The 21,419-nt window shown below is 39.2% G+C and overlaps 1 protein-coding gene across 1 annotated transcript in view; it reads left to right on the top strand.

Moving 5' to 3' along the window:
• Positions 1-344: 344 nt before the first annotated feature.
• atp10a (ATPase phospholipid transporting 10A) overlaps positions 345-21,419 on the top strand; it is a gene marked incomplete at its 3' end in the record, with an annotated part of 52,779 nt that continues 31,704 nt past the window's right edge. The window contains exons 1-9 of the mRNA XM_079690541.1: positions 345-1,082; positions 10,105-10,309; positions 11,238-11,323; positions 13,312-13,418; positions 13,505-13,636; positions 15,504-15,634; positions 17,181-17,433; positions 18,924-19,141; positions 20,908-21,102. Of these exons, the coding sequence (XP_079546667.1) occupies positions 670-1,082; positions 10,105-10,309; positions 11,238-11,323; positions 13,312-13,418; positions 13,505-13,636; positions 15,504-15,634; positions 17,181-17,433; positions 18,924-19,141; positions 20,908-21,102 (1,740 nt within the window). The 5' untranslated portion in view covers positions 345-669. The remainder of the gene's footprint in view (positions 1,083-10,104; positions 10,310-11,237; positions 11,324-13,311; positions 13,419-13,504; positions 13,637-15,503; positions 15,635-17,180; positions 17,434-18,923; positions 19,142-20,907; positions 21,103-21,419) is intronic.

The raw sequence follows: 21,419 nt of genomic DNA, 5'->3' as shown, positions 1-21,419 counted from the left end.
TTTTGTAATGATAAACCCTGCATAGTCAGTGTATTATCTGTTGCTCTTATTTTTTCTTACATTTGTATTTTATAGGCTACTTTGATTTTGATTTTAATACGTTCACATTTTTGTTTATTTTTTGCTTTTTATATTGTCTTAAAGTGATATGTCTTCAAACTTTTAATACAATTTCTGATGTAACAACCGTATAATATTGCAACCCCCCCCCACCCTCTCCAAATTAATAACTGAACAACTAAAGGTAATCTTATCTATTTAGCACATTTCTCTGTTTCCTGTGACTCTCCATAATACCGCGTGGCACTTGGAGACACAAAAAACCAAGGAGGAGGGGCGAGCTTCCTGTGGGCACGCATGCGGTGATCTACAAACACAGCACCATCATTCCACCAATGGCTGAGTCCCATCCGCATGGCTTACAGATCTACTGTGGGAAGTCTAACGTTGCTGAATGCCTCCCTACTATCTCAGCATCCTTCCCAGGGAAAAAAGCAGAAGCCAAACAACAAAAAGTTTCCTCCGACGGGAAAGAGGAGTCGCCATGGATGAAAAGGAGCAAATTAGTGCGGGTAAACCGGCGAAAACTTAAAGAATGATAACATAACTCAGGGTGTGTGTAGTTATTTATCTGAAAAAGTCCCCAAAGTGAGGGGAAAGTTTGCAGATATGTCGCGGGACAGCGAGGAGGACCCCAAAGCTGCAAAAAGGCAAAGAAAGAGGAAACAAAAGGAGAATAAAACCAGGACTGTGCACGCTAATATACTGTACGACCACGCCAAAGGGGAGGAAAACCCCAACAGACACTATTCAAATAACAAGATAAAGACCACCAAGTACACCGTGCTGTCCTTCCTGCCCAAAAACCTCTTCGAGCAGTTCCACAGGTTCGCTAATGTTTACTTTGTCTTCATCGCTCTGCTCAACTTCGTCCCGGTGGTGAACGCGTTTCAGCCCGAGCTGGCTCTGGCCCCGGTGGTCTTCATCCTGTCGGTCACCGCCATCAAGGACCTGTGGGAGGACTACCGGAGACACCGGTCCGACACCGAGATCAACCACATGGACTGCCTGGTGTATTGCAGGTGAGAGGCAATGTAAAAAGCATCATCAAGATAACAATCAGTAATTTATATATATTTTAAACGAGAGCTAAAGACACATCTTTTTAGATTAACTTTTTATTAGCAACCTCCCACTTTAAATGTTATTTTAGTCTTTATCATTTACCTACCTTTATATTGTTTGTATAGGTCTTAATCTTTTTATTTGTATTTCTGTTCACTTCATATTTTATATTGTTATATCGACTCAGTTGTCTTGTGTCTTATCTGTCAGAGAGAAACCATTATTCATTTTAATTTTAATTATCATACTTTTAACCTCCTTGTGTATATTAACCTGATGAAATGTTATATTGTGTTGCATGTAACTTTTTAAAGCTCTTAACAAAGAGGGGAATTTCTTGTTGTTTGTTTTTAACTTGTGATGATGTCATTTAGTAAAGCACTTTGAGCTGCATGTGTTGTATGAAAAGTGCTATTCAAATAAAGCCTTATTATTAGTATTTATTATAAAATTCATAGTATAACATGTAGAAAAAAACGTTACAATTACGTCTTTAAAAACTGACATAATGTCGAAGAAAAAAGGCATACAAATATGATATCATTTAAAAAGAATGTCATTAAAACAATAAGTGCAGGTAAGAATCATACAATATATAAAAAGCAACAACTGCTAAAAATGTTAAGTTATTACTATAAAATCATTGTAACATTGTAATAACAAAAAACATTACAAATGTCACAAACACATAAATAATGTCACAGAAAAAGGCATAAAAAGAAGTGGAAAAGTTGAATTAAAACATATTTTTGAAGAAATGTGATTAAAAAAGGGCATGTGTCATATGCACAAACATTCTGGCCACAATCTGAAGTTTTATATTTTGTATTTACGAACATGTGTGCTAATTACCCATACCATGTAAAGATGAGTGTATATGACAGGTCGTTCACAATATACATTTTAATGGAGGAAAATCAGATGTTTAAAATACATTTTCACTTGTTAGTGGTCACATGTTGTTTCTCAATGAGCATGGCATTCTTAAAGTATGTATTGTTTCACAATAATAGTATAGTTTGTTTTATTTAGACAATAGTAAAAGCATTATTTATAGTCCAAAACGGCAACTGTTTTAAAACTGATTTTCTTCACACTCGGTTTTGGTTGAACTATCCTCAGTATTACACTGAACAAAAATATAAACGCAACACTTTTGTTTTTGCTCCCATTTTTCATGAGGTGAACTCAAAGATCTAAAACATTTTCTACATACACAAAATAACTAGACCTGTCACGATAATTAATTTTGTTGGACGATACATTTTTCTGGAAATTATTGCGATAAACGATAATATTGTCGGCACCGTTTTAAGACCATTTTAGACATAATGATAATATATAATAATAATTCAAGTACAGCCTTTCAAACATAACTTTTTATTGAACATTCAACATTGCAAATGAAATGTGAAATAATATTAAAATATATAAATTATATATATAATAAATAAAACAAATTAATTAAATTATAATTAATTAATTAAATCACACAACCAAAACAATAAATTAAATAGTCAGGCTGGAAAACAGAGCTCTCTCTCATATATATATAAATAAATAAATAAATAAATATGAGCACACATTATCTCACAAGCAAAAAAACCCTCCTTAAAACAACAGTCAAGTTTACAGTCCACTGTCAAAGACCCAGATGCCTCAACAGGCCAAATCTGTTTTTCTAAGTTTTCGAGCAAGGAACACCAACATGTTTGCATTGTCGGGCGGGGGCTCTCCATCTCCAGCTGCCCTGTTTGCTCCCAGCTGGAAAAACGGAATGGGGTGGTTGTGTTTTAGGTGGTTTAAAATGCGTGGTATTGCCTGCTTTTGTCGCTACCTTTTTTTCGAGTGGCCTGTGTTCATCGTCCATAACATACGCCTGCCCATACCATAACCCCACCACCACCATGGGCCACTCGATTCACAACATTACCCTAACCCTAACCCTACCCCTAACCCTACCCCTCACACCAGATACTGACTGGTTTTCGGACCCCCCCCAGACCCCCCCAATAAAGCAAAACTGCACGTTTCAGAGTGGCCTTTTATTGTGGCCAGCCTAAGGCACACCTGTGCAATAATCATGCTGTCTAATCAGCATCTTGATATGCCACACCTGTGAGGTGGGATGGATTATCTCGGCGAAGGAGAAGTGCTCACTATCACAGATTTGTTCAGATTTGTGAACAATATTTGAGAGAACTGGTTATTTTGTGTATGTAGAAACTGTTTTAGATCTTTGAATTCATCCCATGAAAAATGGGAGCAAAAACAAAAGTGTTGCGTTTATATTTTTGTTCAGTCTACTTCAGCATGTTCAAAAGAGCAATATAAATGTGCATTTGGGTTAAATATCCTTTAAATCACCCCAACATATCTTGTTTATTTAAATGCTGTTGTGTTGTCTATCGGGACCACTTGTTGCAACCGTCTCCACTCTGTCAGCCGTGACACAACACCATGTGCAGCTACACACACATATTTAAACACAAGCTTCCCATGATACTTAGAATCCAACAAAACAAGGATTAAAACAAAGTGAGGATGGATCAGAAATGACTTTATTAATTGTAAAACCTGCCTTTCATTAAACATATTCAGGCAGCAGCCTATACACCAACAATGAAACACTTGAGCACAAAATCTGAGCTGACAGAAAATGCTCAGTTTTAGTTTAATACACACAGTTAAGATCACACACAGTATTTTATGAACATATTGGTTCACCTACTGACTTAAAAACAGAACAAATGAACCAAATAAAGTTAAAACTACAAAGCAGATTCAGGCAGTAGGCGTATAGATTCACACTTAAAGTAGTAGAGTACAGAGAAGAGACACACAACAAACACCATATGATCCCGATAGATAAGATATTTAGGGAGAAAGTCTTGTTTAGCTTTTTTCATCATTTTTCATCATTTGTTAAATGACTTTTGCCCACAGGGTTAAAGTGTCCTCTCCTGCTGATGTTCAGGTGTATATCAGTATGTAGTGTCTCTACTTTAAAGAGTCCTCTCCTGCTGATGTTCAGGTGTATATCAGTATGTAGTGTCTCTACTTTAAAGAGTCCTCTCCTTCTGATGTTCAGGTGTATATCAGTATGTAGTGTCTCTACTTTAAAGAGTCCTCTCCTGCTGATGTTCAGGTGTATATCAGTATGTAGTGTCTCTACTTTAAAGAGTCCTCTCCTCCTGATGTTCAGGTGTATATTAGTATGTAGTGTCTCTACTTTAAAGAGTCCTCTCCTGCTGATGTTCAGGTGTATATTAGTATGTAGTGTCTCTACTTTAAAGAGTCCTCTCCTGCTGATGTTCAGGTGTATATTAGTATGTAGTGTCTCTACTTTAAAGAGTCCTCTCCTGCTGATGTTCAGGTGTATATTAGTATGTAGTGTCTACTTTAAAGAGTCCTCTCCTGCTGATGTTCAGGTGTATATCTGTATGTAGTGTCTCTACTTTAAAGAGTCCTCTCCTGCTGATGTTCAGGTGTATATTAGTATGTAGTGTCTACTTTAAAGAGTCCTCTCCTACTGATGTTCAGGTGTATATCAGTATGTAGTGTCTCTACTTTAAAGAGTCCTCTCCTGCTGATGTTCAGGTGTATATCAGTATGTAGTGTCTCTACTTTAAAGAGTCCTCTCCTGCTGATGTTCAGGTGTATATCAGTATGTAGTGTCTCTACTTTAAAGAGTCCTCTCCTGCTGATGTTCAGGTGCAATCAGTAGTGTCTCTACTTTAAAGAGTCCTCTCCTGCTGATGTTCAGGTGTATATCAGTATGTAGTGTCTCTACTTTAAAGAGTCCTCTCCTGCTGATGTTCAGGTGTATATCAGTATGTAGTGTCTCTACTTTAAAGAGTCCTCTCCTGCTGATGTTCAGGTGTATATCAGTATGTAGTGTCTCTACTTTAAAGAGTTCTCTCCTGCTGATGTTCAGGTGTATACTAGTATGTTGTGTCTCTACTTTAAAGAGTCCTCCCCTGCTGATGTTCAGGTGTATATCAGTATGTAGTGTCTCTACTTTAAAGAGTCCTCTCCTGCTGATGTTCAGGTTAATATCAGTATGTAGTGTCTCTACTTTAAAGAGTCCTCTCCTGCTGATGTTCAGGTGTATATCAGTATGTAGTGTCTCTACTGTGACATGTCTCCATGCTTCAATGTTCAAAAAGCTCTTTATTGTTCTCATACTGTCTGTGCTGCAGCACCTCTTTTCACCCTCTGTCTGAAACCAGAGCCCAGTCTGCTCTGATTGGATAGCTGGCCGGCTCTGTTGTGATTGGTCAAGCGCTTAGAGATGTCCCGCCCCTGTGCCCTATCAGTACAATGTGTTGGAGCGCTAGCCAATAGACGGGCAAGGGTTACTTGGTGATGCCACTATGTTACCGAAGTAAACAAAGGAGTCTTTTCGTGTAGAACGTTTTTTCAAAATCTGGCACATTTCCTTCGGGGTTGATAACGTTCTAATCTTAATACAGATGTTCCTTCACTTCTATCTATCTACCTGACAACCTGTATCTGTCGTGAACTTCCTCTGCTGCTAACTTTACCCTGAGTGTTTGAGTGTGTGAGTGTGTGAGTGTGTGTGTGTGTGTGTGTGTGTGTATTCTCTAATGAAAAGCAGCACTGTGGTCCGTGCACAGAGCAGACTTCATGGAAATCAAAAGGCTCAGTGTGCAACAGCTCCACAGTTTTAGCAAAGTCCGACCCAAGCTGCTCTGTCAAGGTTGGACATAATTGAATTTTCTCGTGCTGCTGCTGCCGCAAAACATTTCCTCTGTCAACCCGGCAACAGCTGACCGGACTCAACCTGAAATTGTTTTATTCTCAAGGTTAGATACACACTCCCTTTAAACTTTGTCATTTATTTTTCTGCAGGTGAATGGTTTACCTGATACATCTTCCTTTAAGATGCACCATTTGAAAAAAGACCTAAGATATTTAAACATCCGAAAAGACCAAATGTATTCTCATATCCTAATTTCACGACATCTTCAAGTTTTTCCAAGTCTCTACAAACTGCATTTACTTAAAGGTGGGGTAGGTCATTTTGGAGAAACCAGCTCGAGTGCGCTAGAATTGGAAAATACACAGCCGGAAGAAATCTGCTACTTCCTTACAGAGCCCCTCCTCCAACACACACAAATGCACACATGACCAATGAGGGCACGAAATAAGTTTGTCCACAGATGGAAGGCTGACAGGCAGGTAGGCCATCCAATCATTTTAGCCTGGCCGGCTAAAATGATTGGTCATGCTTTTTACAGTACTACGGCTTCCACAGATGAATTTTTTTTATGGATTTTTTGTCAAAGCACTTCAGATATTCATTGCTATCGGATGTTAAGAGCATTCCATGGAATATAACAAAAAGTGTATCTCGAGCCGGTTTCTCAAACTGACCTACCCCACCTTTAAGTTATTCACAGACTGTGGAGTAGTACCTTATACAAACACACCTAAAAACACTAAGAATACCCCTTTTAATCTGAGCTGGTCAAACTTAAATTCAGCGACCTGCTAAATATCTACATTCCAGTGATTTAACCGGGTGTGTCTGCATTTTTGTAATCTACATTTAGGAGGAAGTCTGTCATGATAAAAAGGGAATTAACCGGCACTGTTTATAAGTCTTAGCCATTTTTGATAAAAAATCGAATCAAATCCTCCCTCTGCTTTGACACGCCAAGACCGTCTGGGTGAAGGTTAGTGTTGAACAATTAATAGAAATTTTAGAAAAATCACAATATGGACTAGTGCATTATTTAATTCGCAGTGAGCCCAATCTTTTGTAAAGGTAAAATATCAATGGTATCTGCAGAGAAAAAATATATTTCTGATATTTTATTGATATTTTTTGTGACATTTTCTGTCATTCAAGACATTTTGGTGACAATTGTTGGGATTATAATACATTTTAGACACCTTTTTATTATATAGATTATATATCAGATTAAGTATACGTGAGAATATTATGACTTTTAAAACAAATATTTTATAATTTACAACACCTTTTCTTGACATATTTAATATATTTTTAAATTATTATATTTTTTGAAATTTTCTGTGATATTATTTACGTTTTTAAGACATTTTTGTCAATCATTTTTTCATTATTAGCAGAGTATACTACTATAGAAATGTATATATAGAAACCTCAAAATCAATATCACTTTGAGTTTATGCTATGCTTTACCTCACAGAACACAGGAGTCTCTGGTTAAATGCTGACTCCAGTGAGCTAGGTTGTGTTAATGTGATATTTTCGACAACAACAAAAAATAAATTACATATCTAGTCAGCGGTAAACCAGCAACTTCTTTGCCATGTTAACATAAATTACAGTTTTTGTCAATGGTAACTTATATTTGTTGTACGTTATAGCAGTCTTATTCAGTTTCAGCTAGTTTTAAAGGTCACCTATCATGCTATTTTTTTAGGCAAGAGCATAGGTCTCAGATATATAAAAAACATGTCTATGAAATGTTTTGCTCAAAATACCAAACAATTTGATTTAAAAAAAGGAGGGGGCTGAGTTCATGTGGGACCCGGCAGCTACTGTCTAAACTAAATACTGCCGTGATGAAACGCCATATCATGGATTATCAAGGATTATCTCTGAAACAGTATGGAGCTCAAAGGCTTTCTCTCTTGCCGGTTATACCACAAGGTGAGTTCCTTTTTATTTCCTGCTTCTTCAAACACATGCTCTCCAGTACAGGTTAGCTCTGAGTGTTAGCGATGCTAATGTAAACACCGACCATATTACGTCCAAAACAGTCGGGCATTGTTTCTGATAGCAACTTTCTGATTGGGCCGTGGGTGTAAAGCCAGCCTACATTTTCGATATTACGTGATATTGGACGCAAATCTGGATCAGCTCCGTTCTTTCCCCGTTTTTAGAGATTTGGGTCCATATTCATGTATAAAAGACGTACATAGGTCCCCTTTAATGTTTAACGCTCTTGTTATTTTTGTCCTTTTTGATAAACATACATCTTTCTATAGGACTGCCCCCTCTTCAATTATGTGTTTGTTATTTTGGTCATAGTCCACTAAGATTGATGTTGTCAATTAGATTTACTCATTTGTTTTTTTTAACACTGAATGAGTTAATCCCATAAACAAGATTAAGATAAAAACAAGATTTATAGTGGAATTTCCCCCTACAAATAATCCCTAACAACTAAGTTGAAAATAAGTTGGCAAACCTGCACGGTTGAATTGACATTTTATACACTTAGATGCATGTGGTTTCTGTTATCTTTGACTTCACACTTTATCAAATGTACAAAGTCCTGTGTAAGCATAACATACCAAGATGTGTATCTATAAATACTTTATTGGAAATAAACAGAGCACTTTTCTTACTGCCAAAAAGCCAGAACAATTTGCTCTTTAAAGAAACGCACAACAACATAACAACACGGAACATATTCTTGGAAGCAAACAAGCACATGATAAGTTAACTATTTCTGCAGTCTACTGGCAGTCAGAAGTGTGTCCTTCAATGCTGCAGGAATTTATCTTACATTCTTAGTGCATGACTTCAAAACTACCACAGTAAATAAAGCACAGAAAATATGGCCCACACAAAATAATCAATTACCCAGTTAGGTAGGAATGTATGAGCTGAGAAAGACAACAGCAAGATAACGTTTGGATGTTTTGAAGCAGGGTTGTTTGTGGTTTTCTCTCCAAAGTTGGTGTACTACCTACCTAAAATAAATGGTATCTGTAGCTTATTACATGGCCACATACGAAATAAACCTACAACACAATTGATTTAAAAATGATTGTATGTTTTCCATTATTGCGTATAAACGGCTGGAACTGATGCGCATACTGTGTTCCTTTTTAGTGTTTACTTCCTGTCTGTCTGTCTGTCTGTCTTCTTCTGCTGTTCCCTTTGGTGTTTACTTCCTGTCTGTCTTCTTCTACTGTTCCCTTTGGTGTTTACTTTCTGTCTGTCTTCTTCTACTGTTCCCTTTGGTGTTTACTTTCTGTCTGTCTTCTTCTGCTGTTCCCTTTGTTTGGTGTTTACTTCCTGTCTGTCTTCTTCTGCTGTTCCCTTTGGTGTTTACAACCTGTCTGTCTTCTTCTGCTTTTTCCGTAAACTTCACTTTTTCCTGCGGATTGATATGACTGCACAGAGTTCCTGGATCCTCCTTAGCAACGGTCTGCTCTCCTTAGCAACAGCCTGTTGGCGAAAAATAGCAGAGCTGTGGAATGTCCAAATCGACCAATCAGCATTGAGTATTCTACAAAGCTTTGTAATAAATTAAATTAACCACCTCATGGAGTAAGTTCACCTCACATCTTGCACTGAGACTGCTTTTACATCTATAGCAAACGTTATAATATGGGGAATGTTATTTTAAAATGATTTGCTCTAACTTTGTAAAGTCTATACTTTTAAATAAAGATCAATATTGCTATAAGTAGTTTTCAGTTGTGTTTTAGATTTTGTTCTGATCGAGTGCATGCATTGTTTTCATGCACCTCATGCATTTCAGTGAAGTGGGTCATTAATTTCAGGGAAGCGAGGTTGTGATGAATAAATAACATTGTGAGTGTTTTTCCTCAAAATTCGTTACCGTATGTCGCTCTGGTGTATGCATTATTTATCATAACCTGCTAACAGGAATATCACAATGTTCAGAAAGGAAACATCGGTTACCATTTAGGGAAGTATTTCCAGTCATGACAGCTTTCCCGTTAAAAGTCAAGAGTTCAACAAGTTCCTCAAAATAGTGACATTGTTTAAAATATGCCAGCGTGACAACACATACTTATTGATGGATGTGGACCTAAACATATTGGAAACTATTGAGATTTACTGTAAATAGCAGGAAGCTACCAATGTACTGCTGTGTTATTACATTTTCTGTGACATAATGTTTTTTTAGAGACAGGCTGCTGTTTTTAGAAACCATCAGATATTGAAATAATGGCTCCACATCTTTCTCATTGTTCCTGCAGAGTGGAGAGGCGTTACGTGGAGAGGTTCTGGAAGGAGGTGAGGGTGGGAGACTTCATCCGGCTGCGCTGTAACGAGATCCTCCCCGCCGACGTCCTGCTGCTCAGCTCCAGCGACCCGGACCGCCTCTGTCACATCGAGACGGCCACGCTGGACGGAGAGACCAACCTGAAGCAGAGGCAGGTGGTGCGCAGCTTCCTGGACCTGGTGAGACCCTTTACAGCATCAAATAAGAGAACCGTGCTGGGAGAAATCCTGATTAATTGTATTAAACCATGTCACAAACTGTTCTCTCTCTTGCCTACTGGTAGGAGATACAGAAGCTTTAAAGGTCACCTATTATGCAAAATCCTCTTCTTCATGTCTCTTCTACATCAACATGTGTCCCCTCTGTGGAAAGAGACTCAAATCTTCTCTCTCTCTTTGTCCTGATCCATTTCTATAAAAACCTGTCTGAAAATGAGCTGATCAGATTTTGGCCACTTTATGATGTCATAACGATGTTTTGGCTTGTGTAACCATTAGCCAATCACCAACCAAGGTAACCCCCCCCCCCCCTTATCACCTGAATCTCCTCCTTGAGCACCATTGAGTTCTTTTTAACCAAATATCTCTCAGAGGGGCGTGGGGAGGGGCTCCTTATTTTCATCTAAAGCAGGGGTGTCAAACTCAATTTCATCGCGGGCCACATCAGCATTATGGTTGCACTCAAAGGGCCGGTTGTAACTTTAAGACGATATAAATAAATATATAAAATAATGTATTATATTACATTATTGCCCCTGCATTGGATTATTATCAGATAGGGTAATAACTTCAGAAATAACTACCTCTGAATGCAGACGTAGATGCATTGTGGGACATGTTGCTTATTGGCAATGTGCTTCTGTAAAACGGAATGTAACCGTATAATAATAATTATTATATATATTATAAGAATATTATATTCTTTGCAAGCTCTTGCGGGACAGGGATTTGCCCCCCGGCCTTGAGTTTGACACCCCTGATCTAAAGTAACAGACAGAATCAGCACTTTTGAAACAGGGCTGAAACAGAGGGGATTATGGGTAATGCTGCAATGATCTGTTTGGTTATTTGGAAATTAGCAGCTGTTCTGTTTGTTTTCTGTCTGCAGGATTGTGATTTCGACCCCCTGAAGTACAACGGCATCATTGAATGTGAAAAGCCAAACAACGACCTGAACAGATTCAGAGGCTACATGTGAGAACTCTCTCCGCTTCATCTTAATTTAAATGTCACTGTCAATTTGAGTAAATGTCGAGTAAGTTATCCTCCAGAATGGAAATAATGTGAAACAGTGGTTTGTTTACCAGAAGCCAGAAAGTCTCCAACTTATAATTATGACTTAAAGCTTTTCCAAGTCAGGATTAGGATTTGACTTCTTGGGATGTGGTTTGCCCGTTTTGACCGCGCTATAGATGTATGTGGTTCATCGTGACCAGAATATAGTGGAGCTGTAGTTCGTAGAAGTCTATGAGAGAAAAGCAAAACAACAACAAGAAAAGCAAAACAACAACTGAACTGCCTTAGCAATTTAATCATGTACACAAAGGAGATTGATTAGAAGCCTTCAACTTAATATACCAAAATGGAGACGTATGGTAAACTAGACGTATGGTGACTGAAAGGGCTTTAACTATGAAAGGCGGGGCTTGATATCTCTATCTGCGGTTTTGTTTTAACCTTTTTATTTATCTGTCTCCTGTGAGGAAATGCAATGCCTAATTACTCGAGTACCGCTTTACAAACCTGGATACCACTTAGTATGAGCTGGCACTTTTACATCTAGAGAAATTAAGTTATTTGTAAAACTTGTTCACTTTTTCGACTATTTTAAAATGTATTTTCATTGTCTAACAACTTGATGGGGTCAACAAGACCACAATGCTACCTTTTTACACTTTGGTTAAAACAAAGAAGGTGAAACATTTAAATAAGTGAGCAGATTGTGCTACCTTCAAACAGAGCCAGGCTAGCTGCTTCCCTTTTGATTTCAGTCTTGATGCTAAGCTAAGCTAACCGCGTTCTCACCATCGCCTTGTAATCATACAGACATGAGAGTTGCATCTATCTTTATATCAAATCCTCTGCAATAAAACCAGAAAGTACATTTCCTGAAAATATTTCTGGACATGTTTATCAGTAGGTGGCATCATGTTTTGAGAGCTGGGTTAATCCAAAGGGAACTTTTCATCGTGTCTCCCGAAACAACGTCTTCTTGGCTTACAGTCGCTCTCACATGTTCCTGACAGTTATATTTTACTCAGAAGAAGACCATATGCTGCAGGTTTTATGTTGCCAGGTTGCAGCCGAGCACAGGGCACAGCAGCGGGGTTAAAGGGGGGGGGGGGGGGCAGTTATCTCAGCAGTGTTTTATTACATTAAGGCCGATGTCACTGAGTGTAATTTCAGCCGTGTGTGTGTGTGTGTGTGTGTGTGTGTGTGTGTGTGTGTGTGTGTGTGTGTGTGTGTGTGTGTGTGTGTGTGTGTGTGTGTGTGTGTGTGTGTGTGTGTGTGTGTGTGTGTGTGTGTGTGTGTGTGTGTGTGTGTGTGTGTGTGTGTGTGTGTGTGTGTGTGTGTGTGTGTGTGTGTGTGTGTGTGTGTGTCAATTTGACGATTCCTCGGGTCATGACAGTCATTTAATTTGTTTTTATTACAAACAGCAAACTCTTTCACGTGTCTCTTTTTCACTTTCATTATTTAAACGGTTATAACTTTTAGCCCTCTATTTGAACCATTATTATAATATAATCCTTTCCCGTTTCTAATTATTATTTTTAGCCAATGTAACATTTATTTAATGTGCTCATGCAATATTTTAAGCTCTTTATTAAAGTAGTTTTTCTTTTCTTTAGCTATTTATTTTTGATTGTTTATCCAAATCTTAAGATACTTATTTTTAATCTAATTATTTAAATTGTTCATGGGCTTTATTTTTCTCTATTTAAATTGTTTGTCCATTACGTTAAGCTAATTATTTGAACAATTGTTCCATTATTTATAACATCATTATTGAAATTGAGATGTGTGTGAAGTACGGCAGAAGTCCAAGCACTACTTGGGAAAGAATTGCTTTTAAGTAATTGCTTTAAACGCTACCCTCTGGGGTTGTTGTGTCAAGATACTCTTCCAGTTGTTGTGCTTTTAAATTCCTAAAACAAATCAATGTATTGGTATTTCCTCCTCAGAGTCCATCGCAGTGGCCGGAGAGATGCACTTTACAAAGAGAACCTGCTGCTGAGAGGCTGCACCATCAGAAACACAGAGGAGGCCGTGGGGATCATTATTTACGCAGGTCAGCTCCACCCCCAGAGTAACCTCGTCTCAGACTGTCTCTCCACTCGTTTGACCTCCGACCTCTCAAACCATTTGTCTCTACAGGTCACGAAACCAAAGCCATGCTTAACAACAACGGGCCGCGATACAAACGCAGCAAACTGGAGCGTCAGATGAACGTGCACGTGTTCTGGTGCGTCATCATCCTGCTGGTCATGTGCCTGTTCACTGCGATCGGTAAGAAACCCTCCAGAGATATTTGTAAGTAGGGCTTCACGAAAATACCAACGCCTTCCATGACTATTCAAACCCCTGAAGGCAGCATCTCCCTGGTTCCCTCCTCAAAAAGCCAATGGGATTTTTCAATTGGACTTTGTTTACTTCCAGAAAATAGAGACATAACTATGTAACACTGATGCTCCTATTGGCTAGCGCTTCAACACATTGTACGTGATAGGCTAAGGGGCGGGACATCTCTAAGTGGTTGACTAATCACAACAGAACCGGACAGCTAACCGATCAGAGCAGACTAGGCTCTGGTTTCAGACAGAGGGTGAAAAGAGGTGCTGCAGCACAGACAGTATGAGAAAAATAAAGAGCTTTTTGAACATTAAAGCACGGAGACATGTAGAGACACTACATACTGATATACACCTGAACATCAGCAGGAGAGGACTCTTTAAAATAGAGACACTACATACTGATATACACCTGAACATCAGCAGGAGAGGACTCTTTAAAATAGAGACACTACATACTGATATACACCTGAACATCAGCAGGAGAGGACTCTTTAAAGTAGAGACACTACATACTGATATACACCTGAACATCAGCAGGAGAGGACTCTTTAAAGTAGAGACACTACATACTGATATACACCTGAACATCAGCAGGAGAGGACTCTTTAAAGTAGAGACACTACATACTGATATACACCTGAACATCAGCAGGAGAGAACTCTTTAAAGTAGAGACACTACATACTGATATACACCTGAACATCAGCAGGAGAGGACTCTTTAAAGTAGAGACACTACATACTGATATACACCTGAACATCAGCAGGAGAGGACTCTTTAAAGTAGAGACACTACATACTGATATACACCTGAACATCAGCAGGAGAGGACTCTTTAAAGTAGAGACACTACATACTGATATACACCTGAACATCAGCAGGAGAGGACTCTTTAAAGTAGAGACACTACATACTGATATACACCTGAATATCTGCAGGAGAGGACTCTTTAAAGTAGAGACACTACATACTGATATACACCTGAACATCAGCAGGAGAGGACTCTTTAAAGTAGAGACACTACATACTGATATACACCTGAACATCAGCAGGAGAGAACTCTTTAAAGTAGAGACACTACATACTGATATACACCTGAACATCAGCAGGAGAGGACTCTTTAAAGTAGAGACACTACATACTGATATACACCTGAACATCAGCAGGAGAGGACTCTTTAAAGTAGAGACACTACATACTGATATACACCTGAACATCAGCAGGAGAGGACTCTTTAAAGTAGAGACACTACATACTGATATACACCTGAACATCAGCAGGAGAGGAGTCTTTAAAGTAGAGACGCTACATACTGATATACACCTGAACATCAGCAGGAGAGGACTCTTTAAAGTAGAGACACTACATACTGATATACACCTGAACATCAGCAGGAGAGGACTCTTTAAAGTAGAGACACTACATACTGATATACACCTGAATATCTGCAGGAGAGGACTCTTTAAAGTAGAGACACTACATACTGATATACACCTGAACATCAGCAGGAGAGGACTCTTTAAAGTAGAGTCACTACATACTGATATACACCTGAACATCAGCAGGAGAGGACTCTTTAAAGTAGAGACACTACATACTGATATACACCTGAACATCAGCAGGAGAGGACTCTTTAAACGTGGGAAGTCAATTTTTGATTGCAAAATAAAATGGTGCTTCCCTAATGTAAAGGTTATCCATAATTTCTCTGAAATCAGAACCGCTCTGACTGTGCCTTTTTTATTTGTATATATCCTCTCTCCTGTGTTTATGCGAGTTGACCTTGTGCTGTTTTCTGTTGCAGGTCACGGGCTGTGGATGTTTCAGTACGGAGATAAGAGGCCGGTGTTTGACGTGCTCAGCCCAGAGGGGACGGATTTATCACCTGTCGTGACGGCCGTTTATCTCTTCCTCACCATGATCATCGTCTTCCAGGTACGCAGCAGAGGGGAGCGAAGGCGCAGATAATAAAATATTAAAGTTTGTAATGTTTTATCCCGCCGTACACTGAAGATCAACCGACCTCTAGATCTGTATCGTCACTTTTAATCTAGAAAACAGAGAGGACTTGCTCCATGCTGAGAAATAATCTTTATAACAGCAGAAGAAGATTGACAGCTATTGATCTGTTTATTTTTGTTGGCTTGTGTCAGTGGAAAGGTCAGCCTGTCCTGTGTCACATGTTGCAGATAGTCCTGGTCAATGTAACGAATCAGAAATCAACACAGACAGCAGTTCAGTTTCACTTCACAAACATGATCTTTTTGGAGGTGGGTGACTTGCAGTACTGCCAGATAAACACATGACTGTGTTGGTGGGGGCTGGGCCTTTCCTCCCAAAAGCCATGACTCATTTCCACTTTCCAGAAATTTCGCCTGGAAATGTCTAACCCTGGATTACAGCAACATTTCTTAAGAAACCAAACATACACAAAGTACACGTATATACATTTCTCCCATTGGTCCATAGGATAAATAGACATCGTCCATTGAACATGCTTCAATGTATTTATTCTATTTAAGACCAGAAAGGTTTTACGAGCTTCTGCTTGTTCTCAATTTGATGATTCCTCGGGTCATGACAGTAATTTCATTTGTTTTTATTACATACAGCTGTTTATTTTTCACTTTCATTCTTTAAACGGTTATAACTTTTTTTGCCTTAACTTTTAGCCTTTTTATTTTAACCAGTTAACCATTATTATAATATAATCCTTTCCCGTATTCATTCAATGTCCTTATGCGATATGTTAAGCTCTTTATTAAAGTAGTTTTTCCTTCTTTAGCTAATTATTTGACTGTTTATCCATATCTTAAGATACTTATTTAATTATTCATTAAAAAAAATCCCGTTAATGATTTATTTTTAATCAAATTATTTAAATTGTTCATAGGATTTATTTTTGACTTTTATTTAAATTGTTTTTCCATTACTGTAGGCTAATTATTTAAACAATTGTTCCACTCTTTTTAACATCATTATTGAATCTGTTTATAGAAAAACAAATATATTCATTACTCATTGAGGATATTTAATTTAAACAAGTTTTTATTATTTTTTAAAGCTAGTTATTTTAATTATTAAAACAGTTTATTATTTATTATTATTTTTAGGTTTTTATGTGAACAATTTATTTTTAAGCTAAATTAAAATACTTATCCATACTTTTTAAGGTATTTTTTTGTAACTGTTAATGCCCTAATTTTAGCTTATTATTTTAACCATCTTTTAAGCTAATATTTAATACTGCATGCATAATTTTGTATTAAATTATTTACAATGTTCAGGCAGCAATTCTTCGAGCTCAATATTTAAATAGAAAGAAAAAAAAATCCATTATTTAAAAAAAATGATGATTAAGTAAGTTAATGCATTATCTTTAGCTAATTGTGAAAATATTTATAATAATTTCTGTTCCTCTCATGCACCTCCTGTAAAAGTCTTTCATTCTGCCCCCCCCCCCCCCCACCCCCCCCCCCAGGTGCTGATCCCCATCTCTCTGTTCGTGTCGATTGAGATCGTGAAGATCTGCCAGGTGTTCTTCATCCATCAGGACCTGGACCTGTACGACGAGGAGACTGACTCCCATCTGCAGTGCCGAGCGCTGAACATCACCGAAGACCTCGGACAGATGCAGTACATCTTCTCCGACAAGACCGGCACGCTGACTGAGAACAAGATGGTGTTCAGGCGCTGCACCGTCGCTGGGGTGGAGTACTCCCATGATGCAAATGGTGAGAGAAAAAAAGACACCTATATTATTTAGTTTCTCAAGTTAATTGCACTAGTCTAGTCTAAGTGACATAAAGAATATATAATATATCATTTTTGTTGTAATTATCTTTTTATTTTCCTGTCTTTACAGGTTAATAAACATAGGAACAACACTCGCAGAAAAACAGACAGACTTGTCCATAGACCAAAAGACAAATAATAACACAGGGCTCGACATTAAGGACTGCCCGATGGCCCGGGGCCATCTAGTATTTAGCTCGGGCCATGAAGCCTCACCTGCTGGTTGCCCGATCGGGCAATCTATTATACCAGTATCATGCAGCTCGCGGATCCAGTAATGAGTGACCCGACAGTAAAACTAAAACATATCTATAACTAGTTAAGGTAGTTTGAGAGGTAATTAAAATAGCTACGTGTGATATTCTAACCTGAAGTGTGTGTTTTGTCCGCTCACCGCTGCATGTGATCATGCAGAGCTGCGTGTCGACTCATCAGCAGCAGCTGATCTCTCTCTCCTGTCAGATTAGACTTCACTCGCGTTTATGTCCATATCGATCAGATCCAGCTAGTTCTAGCTAATGATAGGACTACCTGCTTATTAAAAGACACCGTGACCTAAACAATAAGTGTCGCTATGCAACTGGGTGAGGCCACAAAGTATAGTGCAGCATTATGCATTTGTTTACATGCCCACCGGAACCCCGAGGCATTAGCAACAGATCAACGCACAATCAACCCATACAGGACATCTCTTTCTCCACATTAAGTGTTACACATTACAATTGACTACTCTTGTCTGTCAGATACCCTTCTTGTCTGTCACATAAGTGGCGCAACTGAAGCGGTATTGCGCTAAAGGGAAATTATTTTGACCGGACATTTTGACCGAAGAGATTTAGATTTGCTTGCTAACGGGAACTCTGATGTCGCCATTGTGTGTGCTTCGCGGATGCACTCGGCTGCTCGGGTCTGCTCGGTCAGCTTCTGGATGAGGAGGCATTCCTTCGACCAATTTACAGGAGATAACATTACAAACATTTTTTAACAGGGGCCATAATAGCGTAAATAATGTTTGTTGTGGCAGTTATAACTTACAATTGAAATTGTAATATTGTGGTGGTTCATCTTATAATTCAGTCTAGAGAATGCACCAGACAGCATCTAAGACCTGCAAAAATCGAAATGTTCTTGGAGAGGCCCCCCAAACCCTTCGTGCGTCATTTCGTCCGCGCACATTTTTCAGGGCAATCTCTATTGGGGTCAGGGCCATCTGTAAATTAGCTTAGATGGCCCACAGGGCCATCTCCCAAAATCCTTAATGTCATGCACTGTAACACAAAAGACACACAGCAGGGCTATTTATCTTCTACTCGCTGGCAAGAGCTCTTTAACAGTCATTTTAAGCTAAACAAAATCTGGCCTTGTGGTCGACGTAAAGTATTTCATTGATATAAAGTCACTCTTAACGATGTGTTTGTGTGTTATCCAGCCAAAAGACTTGCCATGTACCAGGAGATGGACTCTGAGGAGGAGGAGTGCCCGTCTCGCGGTGGGACCCTCCCCCGGCGGGACAGTGTGGGCAGCCATCAGAGCGCCAAGGTGGTCCTGCGCTCACAAAGCACCAAATCCCACCGCAGGACCGGCAGCCGGGCCGAGGCCAAGAGGGCAAGCATCCTGTCCAAACACACCGCCTTCAGCAGCCCCATGGTCAGTACCAATTACAGGGTTGGGAGGGTTACTTTGTAAATGTAATCAGTTACTGATTACTGAATACATGGCTCTGAAAGTAATCTGAATACAGTTACAGTTACGCGTCTTAAAAACGTAATCAGATTACTTTTAGATTACTTTTGGATTACTTTCTTTTTCCATCACAGATTATATGTTTTGGTGTAGGCTACAGGAGACACAAAAAGCAAAAGGAAACTGAACGTGTTTTTACTGTTTTAATGGCTTATCAAGAGCACAACTGAAACATAACATCTTAAACAATGTAACAACATAATAAACTTTTTGGGGATGCAGCTCGCGATGTGAGGAGTGAGGGACACGGCTTAGAACGGGCGTGTCACATTCTGTCCTGCCAGTGTTGGCAGGACATTAATTAAAATGTTGAACTCGGACTTCATTTTAAGGACATGTCGGCCAGGGGTGTAGAGCTATATTTGTTTAAGCACCGGATTGGCAAAACAGGAGAGTGTGTGCACCAGTCTGCCTTGATCTATGAATTCATGTCTGTGACACTCACAGTATCTGCTGCCCACAGCTGTTTTATAGAAGGAAATTCCTTCACTTCATGAAATCTCTGCAGCGCCAGGAAGCAGCGGGAGGGTTAACTCAGTCTCTGAGAAGAGGAGCGCGCAGTGCCTTTCACGCACCGCCTTTCACGCACCGCCTTCACTGTGTTCACCTTCAGAATCATAAGGCTAAAGGGCGACCGCAGGCTGATGTGTTTTAACCACACACACCTCTACACATACACACGACTTAAACGCAGACTTTTGTTCCTCCATGTTTCGTTGTTATTGTTTCACTGAGTGGACCCGCCTCCTTTTTTTTTCAAACGCTCCCTTCTTTGGTCCATCTGCGGCGGTAATAGGTTTTGTGCGCTGTGATGATTCGGCTGTACCTTTAGTAATAAATATTAAATGTTGTGAGGAAATCTTTCCACCAATAATTCCAATAAGTAATCCAAAATGTAATCACTTCAGATTTACGAAAGTAACTGTAATCAGATTACTCGTTTTTCAAATGTAACGCGAGCTGAATACAGTTACTTGATTTTTGTATTCTGATTACGTAACGCCGTTACATGTGTTCCGTTACAACCCAACCCTGGGACCAAACCATATGATACCATACAATAGAGTGGTGCAGTGATGACGTATTTGTGTAGGCCGACCCGGAAGTAAGCTGCGCAAGGGTTCCCTCGACAAAACAGCTGTGGGATTTCTCCATAGGATTTTGGAATATTGTAAAAAACAAGATCTGTGGAAAACGGACCTGTTTTTTTCAGCCGGATAATCTCCATATGTCTACCCTACCTATATAATTAAGAGTACAGCAGGGTCGCACGACTTCAACGTCACGCCAACTTAAGATCGATATTCAAAAATACAGATTAAAATATCATTACCATAAAAGAGGGCCAGCATCCTGTCCAGACTCACCGCCTTCAGCAGCCCCATGGTCAGTGTGCAAATATCCTACAATATGATACAACACCATATGATAAGATTTAATAAGATACAACGAGAAAAGACAAAACCATACCATGGGAGATGATGCAACACGATACAATACGGTACCAAATGATACCGATACAAAACAGAATGCTACGATACAATACAAAACGGTCAAAATGGAATGATACGAAGTGGTACGGTACGATAATTATACATACTTTGTTTTGCTTATTTTAACTGTTTTATGTGAATACTGAAGATTCTCTGTTTCCCTCCCCCGTCCTGCAGGAGAAGGACATCACACCGGACCCTCAGCTGCTGGACAAAGTGAACGAGTGCGGCAGTCAGATGGACTTCATGCGGTTCCACAAACAGCCGATGTCCCAGCTGCCCTCCGACCTCGCAGACGTTCTCGACTTCTTCATCGCTCTCACCATCTGCAACACGGTGGTGGTGTCCTCCCCCAACCAGCCCCGGCAGAAGGTACGGTTCTCCAACAAGCACTCGTTATCTCAATAACACAAGTAAACCTTTTTACCGTTAAGGAACAAAGTACAGTGTCATGCCACATATATTTTAGCCTTTGCTCACAAACATATATAACGCACTACAGGAAAGGGCAGACCCCAAAGAGCGGAATAGGGCCCCTTAAAGTTGATGCAAAGTCGCTACAGTTAGGAAAGTTTTTTCTCCATTCATCAGATTTGATTGAACACTTGTCCAGCCACATTTAAGAACAATACATATTTCCAAAGATGTAGCTAACCTTTATTTTTCTCCCTGTTACTTTTTCAAACATG

Source organism: Notothenia rossii (assembly GCF_949606895.1).
Source record: "Notothenia rossii genome assembly, chromosome: 1".
NCBI lineage: Eukaryota > Metazoa > Chordata > Actinopteri > Perciformes > Nototheniidae > Notothenia > Notothenia rossii.
This window is presented reverse-complemented; position numbering and strand designations above follow the sequence as displayed.